Below are 20,139 nucleotides of genomic sequence, written 5' to 3'. Positions count from 1 at the left end.
TATTTACAAGTTGAGTTGATCCTTGTGTGTGTGTGTGTGTGTGTGTGTGTGTATGTATGTATGTATATATATATATATATATATATATATATATATATATATATATATATATATATATATATATATATATATATATATATATATATATATATTGAATATATATGTATGTATAATATCTACAGGCCTATGGAGTTACTCTGATTTTGGTGACTACTATACGTGATGCATAAATCTTTGTACATTATTTTCTGGAGTTAATGTATCAAATTTTGTACAATTCCTAAGTCAATGCAACAAACTTTGTACATTTCCCAGGCAAGGTGTACGAAGCTCCGTTAAAGTCCCTAGTTGACGTATTTGACGTGATATACGTCCTAACTAAATGTATGTTTATGCTAAGGATCTGCTGTTTCAGTTACCGAGGCAGTAACAATAACAGGTGGTGTAAAGCTGAGCATCACTCTTCTTGACTGAATAAGAACAAACATAGTACAAACTGGCACATGTGATAGTTCATTATCAGGGTATGGTGAGCTCTAACAGTTATGTGACAGCTTGGAGAGGCCTGACTGTCCAGTGTACTACCACCAAAGGCGCTTGTTGACGTGTAGCTTTTGATTGTGTTAAGTATTTATAAGCTGTACATAACATTGCAATATGGCGGCATTGGGCAAGTTGCACGTGTAATATTATGTTGCATTCACTGCTCTTCCATCAGGACAAAATAAAATGAAAATTGAACTGTCTTCCACTGACATTATTGGATTAAACCTTCAATCAGCAATCAGTTAATATAGTAAGCCAATTTGGGCACTATTTCCGTCCACTGAAAACCCCAAAGAAAAAAAATGAAAAAAAAAAAAGTTAGTATTAATAGTACCAAGAGTGGATAGCAACTTACTCAATCCTTCCATGGATGTTTTACATGCTACTCTTGACTTGTACTAAACCAGTAAATATCTTGAAACTGATGAGCAAAATATGAAATAAACATTGAAAAGATCCCTTTTGGTCTGATGTCACTCCGCTCCCGAGAGGTTAGAGAGGGAGGCGGCAGAGCTCACTCTGTCCTGTTTATAAAGGGCTTGATGCGATACAAGTAATATAATTAAATCAGGCACCTGTGTCCCTGCAGTGAATGTCGAAATATGGACCAGCTGAATCATTGAGGTAAGTTGAAAATATTTAGGAAGTTCACATGTATGAGTAATAGAGAGTGGAATTTAACGCATACATACTACTTTTGCTTTCCTATCCGATCTGTTGATGCCAGCTCTGAGAACAATGCGTTTGCAGTATTTACTATGAGATTTCCTTATGCCTGAACGAAAAATTATGTAAAGCCTCTGATTTTTATTTATTTATTTATTTATTATTATTATTATTATTATTATTATTATTATTATTATTATTATTATTATTATTTTTTTTTTTTTTTTTTTTTTTTTTTTTTCATGTTGCCCATTCAAATCACGCTTGTGACCACCTAGATGTATTTGTATTGTTCTGCAGTATCAGTCAGTATTCTCGAAAATGTTCGGATGTTTTATTGCACTCACACTCCAAGAAGTTATCGGGGTTTACAAATGTTTTCATGATTTTAGTGATAGCATAGCAATAATCATGCATTATCAATAGGAGTAAACGTCATAAGAACCCAATTAATACTTGAAGCAATTGAAAATAATTTTTATGGAAGTCTAAATATTAAAGAATGATCAAAACAACCCTTGTACTCTCTCCCTCTCCAAGAGGGGGATTGAAGGGCTGCTTCTGAAGAACTTAAAAATATTCGATTTACAGTAGTTCTCTCTCTCTCTCTCTCTCTCTCTCTCTCTCTCTCTCTCTCTCTCTCTCTCTCTCTCTCTCTCTCTCTCCATTGACCAGGAAACAAATCAGCACGTTTTCTTTTCAACCGGGCTCGTGCTCTGGAACGTTTTTATTCTCTCATCACGAGTGGTTTCAAAGGCCACACAGATTTATTACTTGAACTTGCACAGTGTGTGTGTATGTGTGTGTAATTAATTATGCACAATCCATATTAAGCTATTCTTACAATCATGAAAACATTATTGATAACCCCAATAACATTTATCATTTAGTATTTAAGGAAATAGGGAAAATTAAGACGCCGAAGCGACTGAGAATATACGAGCACTTGCAGAACATGAATAGCTAGTGGACTCTTTATTTCTTTTTTTTTTTTTCTTTTCCAGGCTGTGATGTCACGTTAAGTACTATCTACACTCTAACCAACTGTGTGAAGATAAACATAAAGTGAATATAGTTCATTCCATTATGTTCGTTACATATATATATATATATATATATATATATATATATATATATATATATATATATATATATATATATATATATATATATATATATATATATATATATATATATATATATATATATATATATATAAAGACAATGAAGAATGAACATCATTATTATTATCATTATTTGCAAATGATCCTCAATGATATTTGTCAAAATAAATTATTAACTAAATAAATAAGCAATAATAATAATAAACTGAATAACTGGATGCCCCATTCCAGAACGACTATTGCTTTATACTAGTTTTCTTTCTTACTTAAAAAAAATATTAAAAATAAAAAAAAATAATAGTGTAATGTTTCACTTAAAGTTAGTAGTAGTTGAATAATTTAATATAATTCTTATCATTATCATAATTCTGAATGAAACGTGATGGTTTCGATTATAACCAATCTCAGACAAAAAAATGTGGTTGAAGTCAAATACGGCACTTCCATTCTAAGAGAGAGAGAGAGAGAGAGAGAGAGAGAGAGAGAGAGTGCTAGTAGCACTGTTGACATTGAGTGAGATATGCATATAAATTGATGACGTCATTAGAGAGGATATCCCTAAATCAATTACTTCTCCAAGACATCAATCACATTTAACACACAAATAATAAGCTATGGGACGAGAAAATTAAGATTACAGCAAGGATACCCAATGGAGCATAAGGATTACCCTGAAAAAAACTCTTGTAAATGTTATTCGGTGACAGATGACAGGCTAGGTGGTGACGCAAGGCGAGGCCGTGACGTCAGAGGCAGATGGATGTTGCGCGGGAAAGGGAACAACCGTCTCTTCTTTTCCTCAGCTGCGCAGGATCACCATCACCGCGTCTGCCGTGTGTGCTGCAGCCTCACGCCTCTCTGGGCGCGCGATGAGCACCGCCGCCACCACGAGAACACGGACGCACGGGCTGATGTGGTAGAGGAGTCAGCGGTGATGGCGGCTGGTGGCGGCGGCGTGGAGTGTGGCGGCGGCGGCGGCGTCGGTGGTGGTGGAGGTGGAGGGGGCCGCCGCCGCCGCCATCATGGGGAACAAAGGAGTGGCGTCCCAACGGTCGTAGAGGACAGAATGGAGGCCGCTCACCCTTCCCCAGACCCTGCGCCTCCCCGCCTGGCTGCCTTAAGAGGCCTCGTACCCAAAGTACTGGTGAGCATAGTGCATACTCCCGCCATGTTGAGGATCTCGTTATAGGTTTATGTGCATGCCACCTCTGCCTCCCTGTTCAGGATTATGAAAAATTTTGGCGCCATATTGTCGGCGCCAATCTTAAATAAGTGTAGGTAAGCGAGGGATGTCGGGCAGGGCAGGGCCGTGCATCGTACCCCGGGTTTAAGGATTTTAGTGTAAGGGTGTTTGCCGAGGAATTTAGGGCTGGAGGAGGTAGCAACGGGAAAGATTAGACCCAGGGTGAGGGGAAGAGAGATATAGTGTGTGCATTATGTAATTATGTATTGTGCAAGTGAGTGCCGATGGTTGGGCTTTTTGACGGGGGAGGGAGGGATGGGCGGCGTCATTAGGGTAAGGCTTGGGTTCGCTTTTGTTTGTATAGCGGGTACAAGTTTAGTTCGGTGGAAATGCAGGAGTTACCCTGCTGGTAAATGTGCACCTGGCAGGTGAGCAGGGGTAGACCGGCCCAGGCGATGGTCTTTGTTAGAGGAGAGGAAGTTGCATCATATTTTAGGTGTCTGGCAATAAAGGCTCAGCATGTATTGAGGATGCGTAGATAGACGAGCACGTGGTAATCTCAGTATGCCCTTAGCCGCAATATTCTTCGAGTTTATCAAGTCATGCTATGCAGTGCGGGAAAAAAAAAAAAAAAAAAAAAAAATATATATATATATATATATATATATATATATATATATATATATATATATATATATATATATATATATATATATATATATATATATATATATAATATATATACATACAACTTTACTTTTTGGCACCCACATGGTTGATGTTCTTTTTGTAAGGTTTTTAACTCTATTTGCATAATTTAGTTCAAAGCTGATAGTAATTTATCAACTAGAGATCATCCTGGTAAGATGCATAAAAGTAGTATTAAATCTGAATTTTAATGAGGGCTGTTCTGCATTTGATAGATCTGCCTCTCAACAGTTTATGTCTAACATTGGGGCAGTTACTGATTTGTCAGTGTTCTATCTACATCCATAGGAATTTCTAATGATTTTTAGATTGTAAATATTTATCCTATTACAGCAAACTGGTTCTGAGGTTATTTGGCAATGACTCATGCACATCATGGGTTGATCATGATGGCTTCATCCATGAACTACACAGGCTAATGCACAGGTGACTGTGTGGTGTGTGATAGTTTCTTCCTAAATTGGAACTTGTGATCCCATGTTTCAAATTTGGAATATAATGGACTTAATAACATGAAGGTGCTGCTTCCCTCAACTTTCCCAAAAATTTACAAAACCCCTTTAAGGGGAACTCCACTCTCCCCAACTCAGTGGAGGGATAATGCAATGTTGCAAACCACCTTGTTTTCTATACAGAAAGATCATGGTTGGTGCAAGGTGGGTTGGATTATTGTATGTAGTCATTTGGTTCATGGATCAAGAAAGTTCATGCTAAATGTCTTGTAGAACTTGCAGGAACTGCCCAGATATATTACCACTTTGTAAAATATCTGAAATTTGACGGGGTTTCTTTCAATTGCATTTCCTAGTGTCATTGCTCTTTTAAGTTTCATTGGTAAGATTTGCTTATTGAAAAGTGGCATTATTAGTTTATTTGATTTATGTTTTTGGCCATTAGGCAATTCTTGCTGCAATCTCTCTCTCTCTCTCTCTCTCTCTCTCTCTCTCTCTCTCTCTCTCTCTCTCTCTCTCTCTCTCTCTCTCTCTCTCTCTCTCTCTCTCTCTCTCTCTCTCTCTCTCTCTCTCTAAGGTCCAGAAGGGATGCAGGGTTTTTGGATGGAGGAACTTAGGCCAGACATAGCAGCAAAAGTGCAAAATAGTAGTATAATGCAGGAATATCTTTTTCCAGTATAGAGACTTCCTTAATAAAAGGAATGCCTTATCCTCCTTGAACTACTCTAACCTATTGGCTCAGCAAGAAGGGGCATCCAGTTATGAATAAATGAGAGGGACTTAGTTTTTTGTTCCTTATCTGCATCCTTCATGTGTCATAAGTAAGCACTTTTCACTGAAATCTACACCGAAGTAAGGCAAAATGTATTACCATTGTATGCATGTGCTATACTTATTTCCTCTAGTACTGGCACATTGTTGAGATTGTTGAAAAGATACAGTTTGAAGAAAGGTTGCTGAAAAACTTCTTGCTAAATGGTTGAATATTTATTAACTGATTTTTTGCATGGAACTTAGTGTCTTAACATAATACTTACAAATCTTGTGGATGATTTGTGAATTCTCATTCCTTATGCTGCAGATTGGTCATCAACCAGTCACTGCACTGGAGAAAGTGGCTGACTCCTGGCTGCTGTCCTGCCCTTCAAATAGTACCTTTGGGGAAGAATGTGAACTGGTTGCCACCCTGTTGTACACCACCCTTACTTTCCCCAGTGGCTCCACCCTGCTGCTGCCCCAGGACCTTGTCTTCACTTTCATAGAACGATGTGTGTGCTGTGCTTTATTTGTAATCTTATAATTATTATTGTAGGAGAGTGTATGTAAGCTTTGGTGTTAAGATAGTGTTAGGCTGTACTGTTTTGTAAGAAAAATTTTTCCTACAGGGGTGGAAGATGGGGGCAGGATGGAGTTTTCTGAACTGATTAACCTCCTGAAGCTAGAATGGAAATGTGGTGCTGCTCAAGTGTTGTTCTTGTTGTGTGCCAACTTGATGCCTGATGACTGGGGCCAGCCAGTATTACAGGCTGATGTCAGTGCCTGGACATGGGAGTGGCTGCCTAATGTGGCTCCCCCTCCTTGGCTGTTGGATGTTTTAGGCTCCAGTGAGGACTTAATAGAATTTATCACTCTCCTGAGGGTGTCTGCTTTGTTGCTTCAGGGTGCACCTATCTCACAAAAAGAGTGGAAGGACTCCTACCTTGGAACACTGACTAGGTTCCTCTGTGCTGTAAGTCAGTACCAGCAAGGTGATTACAGTCGCAGCTTGGACACGCTGCACAACATAAGCTACATAGCCTGTGAGAGGAGAATGCAAGCATGGGTTTTGCACCTTGGAGGACTGGGCTTGGCCAACTTAGGGAAGCCTCACACTGCATTAATGAAGCTCCAGGATGCTGTGGAGAGAAGCCCAGCCAGTCTCCCTGCTCTTTACAACATAGCACAAGTGTTCCAGAGTCTGGGCGAGCAAAGGGCAGAACTAGAGGTGCTGGATTTGCTGGTGAAGGTGAGTGGTGAATGTCTTGTATTGGTGGGGATGGGGTGTGCTTGGATGGTGAAGTAGCGGCGTGGGTTGGATGGGTGTGTCTCTGGTGCATGTGGTTGCTGGTCATGACTAGAGATTCACACTCATCCAGGCTGCTGCTGCAATAGTCTTCTGGCGCTTTGAGGTGAGTTTGTTTAATTATATATTCATTTTCATGTCTTGCTATTTGAAGGTGTTCAGGAACATTGTTTATTTCAGTAATGGATGTTTTGGATGACGAGTCTGTGTTCATGCACTGGCCTAGGTAGGAACTACCACTGTGGTAGGGTTGAAATGCCTCCCATCACAGTGATAGTACCTTACTGGGAGGTGCAGACTGTCTGTTTTCGGGATAATGCTGCTATTGTTTTTGTACTTTAGTCTCTAATGTAATTCGTGGCTGACAATAATAAAGTTTTGGCCGAACTCGTAGATTTTCTGTTCTTCCTGCTTTGTGTAATGGTATGACTGATTGTGGAAATAGAAAATTTAATGAAAGATAAAATGATAATTATTAGGATTAGTAAGTATAAAGCATTAATATATGTATGTCAACATTTTGCATGCACATATGTCTGAGATTGAGATCATCAAAGTATATTTGTGATACATATTTGGAGGCCTAAGAAGACTATTACATTCTGAACAGTGTAATGATTTAAGTGTACTGGGTTTTTATTTGTGTGATTTCCTGTTATATTGAGTTAAAAAATAGTAAAAGAAAGCCTAGACAAAAAAAAAGGCATGAATACTTTACCAGCTTTGTAACATGCATTAGAAGAGCCACTTGTGCCACCCTGGCTGAAACATAATTGTGTGGCACTCTATTGAGGTTTTAACTTTTGCCTGGGAGTGGATGAGTGTCCCTTCAGTAAAGTAGAAAAATTATACAAGGAGAATAATTTTTGTCTAGTTGATCATCAATGCAAGCACAACCTGTTGCTGAGTAATATTTCATGTTAGAAGGGCTGCCCATCCAGGATGAGATGCCATTATAATTAGAAAATTCAGAATTAGTTCCTTTTGTTTTAGTGTCTGTTAAGACAAAGGACACTCAACTTTTCTTCTGTATATTAGTAACTGATTGAGAGGCCTTAAGCCATTGCCCAGTTTCTTCACTATTTTTCCATTTATGCTATTGTTAATATTGTTGTGTTTTTTGTTTCAATATTCACAAATTATCACTAATGTGTGCAGTATTCAGAGAAAAATGCACTCAAATTTTGGTGAACTTTTGAAACAATAACAATTTGCAAAAGATATACAAAAATTAGATAATTATCATGATCTCACATTTTTGAGGCCATGATTTTTATTGTCTACTGGTCATTATCAGACTAAGTTCATTGACGTAGCATATATAATAAGAAAGTTATGGTTGTCAGAAGTTCACCAAACTTTGTACGTATTTTTCTCACTTTTTTTATTTTGGCTCTTCTGATGTGGGACTCCTCATATATTAGGAGGGAAATTCACTGAATTTGATAGAATCTTGTGAGGATTTTTTTTAATGTTATTTTGAATGGATCATATAGAAATAATTTACATCATTCTGAGGTGCTTTGGGTGTCCAGTGACATTATTGATTGTTACACATGGGTTTCACATGATGCAGGGATGTGGTAAGCCTACTATTCAGAATTATGTGATGTGCTTATCCTAAATAGTTCATATTCCAAATCCTTTGGGATCAAATAAATTGTGTACATATGAGCTTGCTAAATGGAAGACAGAATGGTTATATGATGTACTAAAGAAAAACACTAAAGAAAAGCAAAGATGCTTGGATGTGATCAGGCCATTAGGGGTTGTGAGGTAGGTATGATGCATGAAAATCTGTTCTCTGCAGGGTAGGGATGAGAAAAGGTTTGGCAAATTAAGATGAATAGTGGAGATGCAGCAGGTAGTGTACAGTTAACATGTTGTATAAGGAACTGTTTGAGGAGAAGAGCTGTTTGTTAAAAGATCAAACTGCTGTATATTTTTTTTTGTTGAATTTACTTCACTATGTAAGGGGCATTATTTAATGTGTTAGATTTCATCAACATTTTAACATTGCAATATAGCATTATTGGTATACTTGTATATACACTAATAATACTGATCAACAGCAATTGCTGCTTTCCACTAGCAATGGGCTGGGATGCTACTGCTATGGGGCTGTTTCTTGGATTCTTTATTTTTAGATCAATGATCAGTTTTCCTATGTCCTTTGTTGGTTTCCTGCTGTCATGTATCCCATAACTGATTTCTTTGAAGTAACTAGTTTTTGGATATGATTGACCTAGACTTGAACATGGCTCTCACATCAGGGCTTTGGTAATTAGTATATATATATATATATATATATATATATATATATATATATATATATATATATATATATATATATATATATATATATATATATATATATATATATATATATATATATATATATATATATATATATATATCACTCAGTAGAGTTTTTTCACTAGTTGACCATGTTCTTTGATAGAAAAGAAATGCAGTATTAGCATTGGTTTTGGTGTGTATGCTAAGAAGACATGTATAACGGACATGAATATAGGCTAAGGCCAATGAAGGGATTAATTGACTGCTGGATTTCCTCCTCATATCACCTTTGAATCTTCAGAGTGGGAGAGGAAAGCCAGAAGGACCACAAGTAAGTCTTCATTTCTCCTTGCTAGCACTCCACCACACCCCTCCTGGGAACCTCATCAGCAGAGCCCAGTACTACTTGTCCTGCAGGCTTTTTCAAGAAAAAGTAAGATTTGTGGAGAGGTTTTTGCCACCTCATGCTTCCTGTAATTAAAGATAAAGTAAGGGGATGTCAAGCTGGTATACATTTAGATAGACAAATTACTTGATTCTGATGATCAAATTATGCATAGATGTGTCTTATTGTATAAATGGTAAATTACTGTCTAAACTTTAAAAGTTATTTTTTTTTACAGTAACCCTGCTTCAGTTTTTCTGGGTTGGTGCTAAAGATAAAAAAAAAAAAAGGCCTAACAGTATATACATATTAGAATTTTCACATTATAGAAGTAAATATTATTATTATTATTATTATTATTATTATTATTATTATTATTATTATTGTTATTGTTATTTATTTATTTATTTTTATTTATTTATTTTATTTAAAAAAAAAAAAATTTTCTCCAGAAATATTTGGAAGCTGCAGAGAACCTCAAGTCACTGCTAGATGAGAAGGCACCTGACAACAGATACCATATCCCAACTCCCAGGTCACTGTTGAGGCCCAAGGACACTCTGCCGACTCTGCCAACCTACAGTGTGCTGCTGGTGCTGGCAGCCATGGCTCATATGTCCATTGCTTCTCATCAGCATGCTCTCAGAATTCTTAGCCATCAGTTTACAACAAAAGGTGAAAATGCTTCCAATTCTTTTATTTATTTATTTATTTATTTATTTTTTGAGAATGCTTGTAGATGTTATTATATTGTAAGAGTATGTGCATGTGACAGGATACTCTTCCTAAGTTGATCTGTTTTCTCTGAAAAAAGATGTGATGAGCTTGAGGGTGTGAAAGACCAGCTCAGGTTTGTGGGTGAAGATTCCTCTGAGTAACCAAGAGTGCTCTGGTTTGTCTAAGATGTGATGATGTGTTATCTTAGCAGTAACCAAGAGGGCTCTGGTTTGTCTAAGATGTGATGATGTGTTATCTTAGCAGTAACCAAGAGTGCTCTGGTTTGTCTAAGATGTGATGATGTGTTATCTTAGCAGTAACCAAGAGTGCTCTGGTTTGTCTGAGATGTGATGATGTGTCATCTTAGCAGTAACCAAGAGGGCTCTGGTTTGTCTAAGATGTGATGATGTGTTATCTTAGCAGTAACCAAGAGGGCTCTGGTTTGTCTAAGATGTGATGATGTTTTATCTTAACAGTTCAAATACACATTTGTTCTGTCCATGTTGGTGGCAAGCCACACCACTCATCAAGAGATACATCTTTACACCCTTATGGTGGAACTGACTCCACCCTTAGGAAGGTTGTCAATTAGTTATTTTTATTTTATTTTTTTACCCAAGTCTCTCAAACTTTTTTTTCCCAATCTCCAAAAGCCATTGGTGGATCCACCTTCTACCATGACTGTCCTGAAGATAGAATGAAGGTTGTCGTGTCAGCCGCAGGGCAGGTATTGCATGCACAAGCACTGAAGGCATTGGGTCAGGAGACAGAAGCTTTCAAGGAGTTCATAAGGTGTGTTACATTTTTCTGTTTTGCTTAGCTTCTGGCAAGATCTGTTAAGCTCAGATCAGCTCAGCTCAGTGGCTGCAGAAAAGAAATATTGATTTAAGAGGAATACTCATGAATATCCCTTGTTTTTTCCTTACATGTGATCTCTTGTTATGTGTGATTTGTTTCTGTTATTGTGGCAGGCTGGAGCAGGCACTGTGGTGGGTGAGAGGTGTAGGTGACAGTGGTGGGGATTCACCAGAGAAGTGGGAGACTGTTATGCTGCAGATAAAGACTCTTGTATACAAGATATTGTCAGAGATACACAAAGTCAGAGGCAGCTCCCAGAACTACCACCATTACACAAGACTTGCTAAGCAGTGCCTTGATGTTCTTCACAAACTCCAAGATATTGTCAGTGGGCAAGATTTATGTCCTGACCAGCTTGCAGTGGATGTTATTTATGAATATTTCAAGAACTTCTTAGATGGTGATCTTACAGGTAAAATAAAGTAATATTTGGTCCATTGATAAATCATCTACTTTTCTCCTTACCTAGTTGTGATATATATTGTTTACACATAGGGAAGCAGCTATGCTTACACTTACTATTCTGCATTCATTTCTACCATTAGTTGTTAAGTTCTTTTATAATCCTTCTATGGATCACTTTTGCATCTAGATTGTTTCAGACTTGCATGATTCTTTGTGAAATGTGCTTGACTATCAGAGGCAGACTAAAGGGAACTTTCTTTGGGCAACTTTGAGTGATCCTAGATTTAATATCAAGTTTTGCATGTTATAACTGAGACAGGTTGTTTATATGTGACTTCTATGATGTGAACATTAGGCATTGCCTATATGTCTCATAACTATACTGTGCTGCATAAGTAAAATATTGCATGTATTGAAGTCTTTTCTATATATATATATATATATATATATATATATATATATATATATATATATATATATATATATATATATATATATATATATATACACCAGATGCCCCACCAGGACAGCAGTCAGCTGCCATATTGTGAGGCTTTGTATATATATTGTTGAAGGCAGCTTCCAGGAATTATTGATTATACAAAAAAATCATCACTTGTAAGATTGTCTCTCTGTGGGTGATCTACTGTCAGTTTATTTGTACTTTGTGTTCTGTTTGTCCAAGCTAATGTCTAGCTAAGGAGGCCTACTCTGGATTGGTTACATCTGTCTGGGTGAAGCACAGTGCTAGATAAAATAGACTTTATTGTATATTAATTTCCTTCTCAATGACATTTTAAAGAAAAATCATGTTGCTATTGTTATGAACTATTGTCTGTTTCCTATTTTAGCCTTTGGTTACTCTGCAAGATAATATCTTTCATGTTTTTTATGTTCATAATTTTTATCCTATTCAGTTGTTGCATTCCATTTATATTCACAGCAAGTATTTGCATTAATTTTTAATTTCTCTGGCATTTCTCTACTACTATTACTTGTTTACAAAATACAATTTTGAGATTTATATTTAAATATTGCACATTTGTGAAAATATTTTTATAAATGAAGTATTGAAAAATGTTCCTCAGTGATTAAGAAAATTTTATTATTATTTTTAAAGCTAAGAAAATCATATTTATTTTTAGATTTTTGTAGATTGGTATTCAGTTCTTGATTGTTCAGGTGTGTGATTTTGTAATCAGTATTGGGTATAAAATGAAAATCTTATGTATTAAAAGAGCAATGTTTTTTTCTTTTGTACATTATAACAATTATCAAAATCAACAGCCTGGTTTGTGTGCATCAGGATCCCAGCTCAGGCCAACACAGTCATTCATTGCTGTGCATTGCCTAGGGGAGTGCTGCAGCACACTTAAACTCATCAGGATATAATTATTAATGAGGTATAATGGAAGCCAACTTTACAAGGGGGAACAAAATGTGCACTATTTGATTATTGTAATGTAATATTGGTTACTGATAGGAGTTTCAGGGGTCTGGTACCACACTAGTAGTTCATATTTACTGCAGCTAAGAATGAACCAAGTTTGCCATTGACATTGTCTACAATTGATTTCAGAATAATTTTTTTCCAGGTGCAGAGTTAGGAAGTGTGATGTCAAAGTAAATGTTTATATGTTCTAGAGGCAAAGGAAATCATTAAATTAACTCATCTATTTTTTTCTTTCTTTCTTTGAAGTACATTTCTTTTATTTTCTATAATTTAATGTATTTCTTTTAAATAATTAGAAAGTCACAATGCCCAATTTTAAGCACCATCTGACAACAGTTGGTTATGCATCATGGTAACAGCTTGCAGGATCATTAACAGTAACAAGTTTTACTGACGGTCATTCCACATCTTTACACACAAACCGATGTAATGACAATTCAATATTTTACACAACTAATCAGCAAATCTAAAGGATTCTTTACCATTTGCCAACCACGCTTCCTCTTGAGGCTTTAAGTGTTTGAAATACAAGCTGATATAATACAGATGATAACAACAAAGTAAGACAAACTATTATGTACCTATCACAAAACTCTTGTCTATTTAATTTTCAATGACCAAGGAATCCAATTCTTTCAAGTTATATGACATCCAAATGAGTCATCCAAAAGTTCTGTTGTTAAATGCAACAATAACAAAACCAGTGAATGACAATATATTTAGCAGTCATATAACCAATTCAAGTGTCCTCAGATCCCACAGTGAAGTAATATATTAGCAAAGATAAGTTCATCCCAAATAATTCTATAATATACAAATCTCCATCTCTATCAGCACCTGTAATCCTGAATGAAGGACCTTATCAATATACATTTAAAAAGGAAGATGAATGGTCCTAACAACCCAGGTATGTCCATGGCTGACCCAGGAATTCCTTCACTGCAAAAATTTCCCTCATTTTTGGCCGAGGAATATATGGCCAAGAGTCTGTGAAGGACATAATTGTGAAAGTTACATGAAACTAAATAAAACTATCTGCAATTAGTTGTATAAAAAGAGACAACATCCACACAATCTGCTTCTGTCCCCTCACATCCCCACACACACCACACCACATGCCACGAGAGAGAAGGCTTGGCATTGCTAAAAACTGAAACTCCTTAAATTTTGGTTAATAAGGAATGGTGGCAGGGCATGGGAACCCATCCTGGAATAATGGCACAGTAAAGGAAAACAATACTGTTTATCCATGACTGGTTATTATATTCCCAAAAATGTACTACTGTTCACTTAAGTACACAGTACTTGGTCACGATGCACACAGGTGGTGTACAGGTGTTATGCTACAAGGCCTTCCCTTGTTTCTATATACAGTCCATTAATCCCTCTATAGATACAATATTTACCAAGTGGCACCATACATGCTGATCTCCTGCCCCCTCAGGTACAGGGGAGGAATATGGCATGAATGAGAGGCCCACAAATACTTTCACTACCCTATGATAAAGCCACACCCTAGCCTGAACTGGTTCTTGGGATGGTTAAGCATGGCAGACAGGGCTAGGGTGAAAGGGAGAGGCATCAACTTCTTCTCCATGACTGCCCCAACTGTCCAGTTGGTGTCGAGTGTACCTGACGACAAGATTGGGAATCAGTGCAAATTATAATGGTGTAAGATGACTTATGCTAACATTTATTCCTCACAGATGATGGGAGTTGAGAAAATGTTTTTTATTTCTTCATCTAACACTATCTTTTGTAAAGTAAAAGTCCATTAATTTGGTCAATGTCAGCTTCATTTATTCTGGTTAAAGAATAATGCGTCATCAGTAACTACTTAGACACTCATCTACTATTATCAACATCACTGTTGCTGTCACACCAATTTTCAGTTGGTTTAGAAAACCTCCACAGAAACATACACATTCCCAGGCACAAGAATGTATCTTGTCTTGGCTTACCCTGGCAAGTATAGGTACAAATAAATAAATTGATGGGAACCATTAAAGAGATGACAACTGAATGCTGACTACCTCTAACCCCCCTGACATACCTCTGAACACAGTGTTGGCTTTGGGGATCTCCAACTGGTAAGCCATAGAAGCAACAGACTCTTGCATTCTCAAACTAGTCTCCAACTCTACCCCAAACTGCAGGTGTTCAGTGGCCTTCTGGTAGTAGCACAGGTGGACTCCTGTGCCTCCCAGGGTGCCGGATGCTGTGAAGTTGTCTCCTGTGGATCACAACAATAATAATGGTCAAAAGAATCTTGATCCATATTACCAGTACCCTTTAATATCACACTTGGCAGCTGAGTAATGATGTTCTTGTTCATTACGTCAAAACTACTCCAAAAGAAAATGAAGTCTTCATAGTTCTACAAAAATACCTGTATATCTTCCAGCTACTGAATGAACTGCAATATGACCCCCAGGGACCTGTGGACCATACTGGTAGGCCAGCTCTGTGCCAAGGGCTAACCGCTTGGTGACTTGCTGCAGGTAGTGGGTGACGGCCACACCTGAGCCATTCACCAAGTCAACATTGCCCAGCGTGAGGGAAGTGGTGTGATTGGTGCCTCGCCAGTCCAGGGTGAGCTGTGTTGCCTGCCACTTGCTCTGCTGGATCTGGTGAGGGAGGAAAAGTACTTTTTAACAAAAGAAGAGGGAGACAAAGAGAATGTCTGATATGGGCAAATGCAAAGAAAAGTAACAAAATACTTCTGATTTTCCTCAAACCTATTGATATAATTCCCTTGCATTTTTCCATCTCTCTTTCCTTTCCAACAGTTGCTTTTACAGACATCTCATTCCATTACTCACATTTATTTACCAAGACAAACTATAAATCACATACGTGTTATACACCTGACCAAGATCCTCCTTATAGACTGGATAACCAAAACAAGATATTACCAAGAAAAGACACCCAATTTCATTTGTAACATCCCTATTAGTATTAGTTACTATGTAAAATATGCAGGGAATATTGAGATGATTGTGATCATGGGGCTACAACTCCATACACACATGCACATGGATGTGTCTTCCTCACCTGGGCCACAAACTTTGCCCTCACACTGGGGTGGAGCTGATGAATAATGCTGGCATTGAGGTTTCCAGAGGGATCAATGTCTCCCAACATGACAGGGTATGCCTCTGATGGAGACACCTGTTGGGTTCCTACAAAGGTTGCCCCAAATCTGCAAAGGAACACAACAAGTGAGGAGCATTGCTAGTACAGTAAAATCCCTCTTATCCGGCATCAACGGGACCGCCGACATGCCGGATACTTGAATAGAAGTGAAATTATGTCTACAATCACCACCCTACACTCACGCATCTTACCATAACAAAGATCAGCTGATCTTAATCAGCAGCTGATTTAATCAGCTGCTTAAGTGCAAGCACAACACGCTTCCACTTTTCTACAACTTTAGGCATGATGAAGGCGTCAGGCGATAAACAGTGCACACGCAGGACTGAGTCACTGAGTAAACACAGTGCAGAGGGCCGTGGGTGGCACGAAGCAGTGCGCTCTGGTGGCGAGGGGACAAAGTATGCCTCGCGCGGGAATTTTAATTGATTTTATGAGTACACATTGATTTTTTATTGATTTTAAGGCTCGGGGAAAAATGTGCTGGATACTCGAATGCCGGATGAGAGGGATTTTACTGTACATGTAAATAGTTTGTAAATTCTTAATTCTGTATAATACCCACCATGTACTTCTGAACTTGTTACTTAATGCAGTGTTCATAATAGGGTACAACATAGTAATGGTTATGCAAGTTTGTCACAAAACCAGTGGTTTCTAAGAGAATTTTTTTTGTTCACTACATCTATGACTGAGTTAATCTGACCCTAAACATCTTGTATTAGGTACACTACTTATGTGTTCATCCCAGTGTTGGTGAACCCATGGTGAAATACTGCTGCTGCATTCCACACTGAGAAAAAAAGGTCCAGAGCAAGAGGAAATCCAGTTCAGTGTTACTGGACTGGCTTGGGCCCTGACTAGTCTGATAACAGTTTTACTCTCAAAATATCTTATTTTTTTTGTCTCCTGGTCCCTCCTTTTTCAAATATCCTTAGGAGAAATGATATATACAGAAAACATTCATTAGTTCTAGACAAAAGCAAGCAGCAACAAAATAGCATAAGCTTTGCTATACTACAACTAGAATAATGGAACTAGGTAATGCATCCTTACTATGGCCCAATAAGTATTCCTCCGACAAAGACCATAATGATTTCAATAAACCCAAAGGAAACTGAATTAAATCCAAGATCCCTACATACTTTCACATCCTTTCAGTGTCTCACACCCAGTGTAAAGGACAGATACTACAAGGTGACATTATGCTTTTCAAATACCTATATCCTGGTGGTTGAATGGTGGAGAAGTTGACTGTGTGGGACACCTGGAAGTGGTTGCTCAACCCCTTGTTGAGCATGAACTTGCCGCCCTCAAACATCACTGGGAACACATCTGAGGAAGTCACAATGAGGAGTGAAGTTGGAATGCCAAACATTTCAAGTTAAAATTTCCCAAAGAGGGAGATTCTTGACCAAACCTAGCATGACAGACTGAAAAGTCCCTGTTCCTACCTTAGTAGTGTGAACAAACCTAAATTACTTGAAAGTTTATATTTTGTGAATCAAGGTAGACCACACCATCGCGGCAATGCCACTGCTTTGGCCTGTCAATTACAAATTTCCACTCATTATTTTCTAAGTTTAATATATGTTTCTCAAGATCCCATACCAAGTAAATTATTGACAATCACAATTACTTGCATGAATAGGTGGAACACAGTTAAAAGGCTGCAATGTCAGTTGAAATTGAAATTTTAGGTGCCTTTCATTATTACACAGTGTTGGAGTGAAAGAGTCTCACCAGAAAAGGATACACCACCTGAGGATTGAACATAGGCCCCTCTGCTTGCCAGGAAGCTATACTACCCATTACACCATGGCATCCTCTGGAGGCAACTCACACACAGTAAAGGAAGAACCAAACTTAACATACTTGATCAAGAGACTGTCACACTGCAATTATCATGACTTTGGGGCATCTAGGGAATGCAAAGCCCCTCCAGTTAATATTTGTTAGTATAGATCAACCAACACTAATCTGGCACTAATTTTGGGTAGTGTGATCTCAAATTTCCCCTATTGCCACACCAACCTGCCGCCACTACTTGCTGCGTAATCAGCTGGCATCATTTCCAGAAATAGGGAAGCCATTCCAATTTGTTTTTCTCCATTTATTATTAAACCTGTTCAGTTTTAGTTCCAGCCATGGCTGCAGTGAATAAAGAAAATGTTTCTCACTGTGTAAACTGCAAACACTACACATTATCCATAAAAAGATAGTTGAACTTCTGTGCTAATTTTGTATGAATTATGCAGCATTGGCTCTTTGACAGCTAATGATATAAAGAAACAGAAAGATAAATTGCTCAGTTTCTTTGCTAACAGTATCAGCTGGAGCAATACTGTCAGTATTGACCAGAAATGAAGTATCAGCATTGGTATTGGTGGTAAAAGTGGTTATCAATACAGCTCCACTTATTAATCAACTTGTACTGATTTACAGGTTATTTTGGAGAAAGGATGAGGTGGCTAACTGTTGGGTTAAGTATGCTCTAACCTAACATCTCTTTAATCTGGTAAAATCACTAATCTGGCACCCTACAGGTCCCAATGATACTGGATTAGTGATGTGCATTTGCTTTCTTCACCTTAAAATCTCACTTTCCCACAATGTCCCCAAACTTGTGCACTGGGAAAGGATAAAGAAAATTGAAATATTGTATTAAACTGTATGTTGCAAGTATAAAAGAAACTGAAGGGTGTAATGCAGGAGATAGGCCATAAGCACAATTAACAAACCAGATAGATGAGTTTGAGAGAATGTAGATGGATAGGGCTTTAACCAATGGGAGGATTATTTTTTTTTTATATAATCACTTTCACTATGAAATATAAGTTTGGAGCCATATTGTTTCACTCATAAATCCATCAATAAGGCTAAGGAATAGCAGTAGTGGCATGCCAGGCTTCATAGCCCAGTCTGTTATTAAGGAACATTATGTCCACCAAGTGACAACAACACTACAGAAAATGCAGGATTGATTTAAAGCGGATAAAAGTTAATAAGGAGAAAAAAGTTAATAAGGAGAATGGAAATGAGCCTGGCTCAAATTATGTGCAGCGGCTTGATAAACACCCACTCCCACACCCACACACCCATGCTGCCCTCCTCCCTCACCCCGGCACGGCCGCCTAGCCCAGTGTCGGCCACACTAACCATCCCTAATGACTGGTACCAAGACACCTAGCCAGGCAAAGCTTTGAGCAAGACGCCGAGAGCTTCACACCGTGGCTCATTAACCCATGACCTGCCTTTGCATTTCTTGTGAAGATCCTCCATGGGTCCCGGGTTGTCATCTTCCTTCTTCTCTGGCGCTGCAGGCGGAGGAAGAGGCGCTGCTGCTGCTGCTGTTGGCGGAGGCGGGGCAGGCGGCGCCGGTCCTGAGGCCTGTACATTACCCATGGTGGCCGAGGTGAAGAAAGGGTAAGGCGGGGCGAGCAAGTGTGAGTGGCAGGGAATGGCCGGTCTCACGCGGGACTGCAGACGACCGCCTCAGCTCTGGCCACGCTGACCTGTGCTGCCGTCTGCTGCTGCTTCCAACACTAATATCTAATTTCGCATTTTAAATTCAAGCTGCTTTGTAATATTTTTGTATTTCAATAACAATGATCGTAATTTTGCACTCATACAGATTCTGATTTGATCATACTGTCTTCCCCTGGAGTTATTTAACACACACACACACACACACACACACACACTGAGAACATAAAAACACATTTCTTCTAATCTGTATTATATATATATATATATATATATATATATATATATATATATATATATATATATATATATATATATATATATATATATATATATATATATATATATATATATATATATATATATATATATATATATATATATATATATATATATATATATATATATTTATTTATTTATTTTTATTTTTATTTTTTTTTTAATGCTGATATATTGTCAATCATTATAAAATAATCGTCTTTCTTTTTTTCATGCATTTTCAAACTAGCGAACTTCATTATGAACCATAAATCTTAAATGTCAATAAAAGAATCATGCCAAAGAGTAAAGATTCGTCTCACCTTGATGAGTTCCCTCATCAGACCCTGCTGATGAGGGAACTGCTGATGAGGGAGTGGGT

At 37.7% G+C, this 20,139-nt stretch overlaps 2 protein-coding genes across 2 annotated transcripts; one reads left to right on the top strand and one right to left on the bottom strand.

Moving 5' to 3' along the window:
* Positions 1 to 3,031: 3,031 nt before the first annotated feature.
* On the top strand, positions 3,032 to 13,081 carry LOC135105237 (uncharacterized). Its single transcript, XM_064013416.1, has 7 exons — positions 3,032 to 3,480; positions 5,761 to 5,947; positions 6,065 to 6,684; positions 9,341 to 9,472; positions 9,877 to 10,099; positions 10,795 to 10,933; positions 11,113 to 13,081. Exons 1-7 carry the CDS (start codon positions 3,097 to 3,099, stop codon positions 11,423 to 11,425), a joined length of 1,998 nt encoding a protein of 665 aa, XP_063869486.1. The 5' UTR covers positions 3,032 to 3,096; the 3' UTR covers positions 11,426 to 13,081.
* LOC135105238 (mitochondrial import receptor subunit TOM40 homolog 1-like) lies at positions 13,069 to 19,713 on the bottom strand. The gene is made up of 6 exons (XM_064013417.1): positions 19,268 to 19,713; positions 17,234 to 17,348; positions 15,912 to 16,059; positions 15,247 to 15,484; positions 14,911 to 15,090; positions 13,069 to 14,489 (listed from the first exon to the last, which is right to left on the bottom strand). The coding sequence occupies exons 1-6, from the start codon at positions 19,416 to 19,418 to the stop codon at positions 14,350 to 14,352; spliced, it is 972 nt and encodes a 323-aa protein (XP_063869487.1). The 5' UTR covers positions 19,419 to 19,713; the 3' UTR covers positions 13,069 to 14,349.
* Between the last annotated feature and the right edge of the window lie 426 nt (positions 19,714 to 20,139).

The sequence above is a fragment of the Scylla paramamosain genome, chromosome 11 (assembly GCF_035594125.1).
Source record: "Scylla paramamosain isolate STU-SP2022 chromosome 11, ASM3559412v1, whole genome shotgun sequence".
NCBI lineage: Eukaryota > Metazoa > Arthropoda > Malacostraca > Decapoda > Portunidae > Scylla > Scylla paramamosain.
This window is presented reverse-complemented; position numbering and strand designations above follow the sequence as displayed.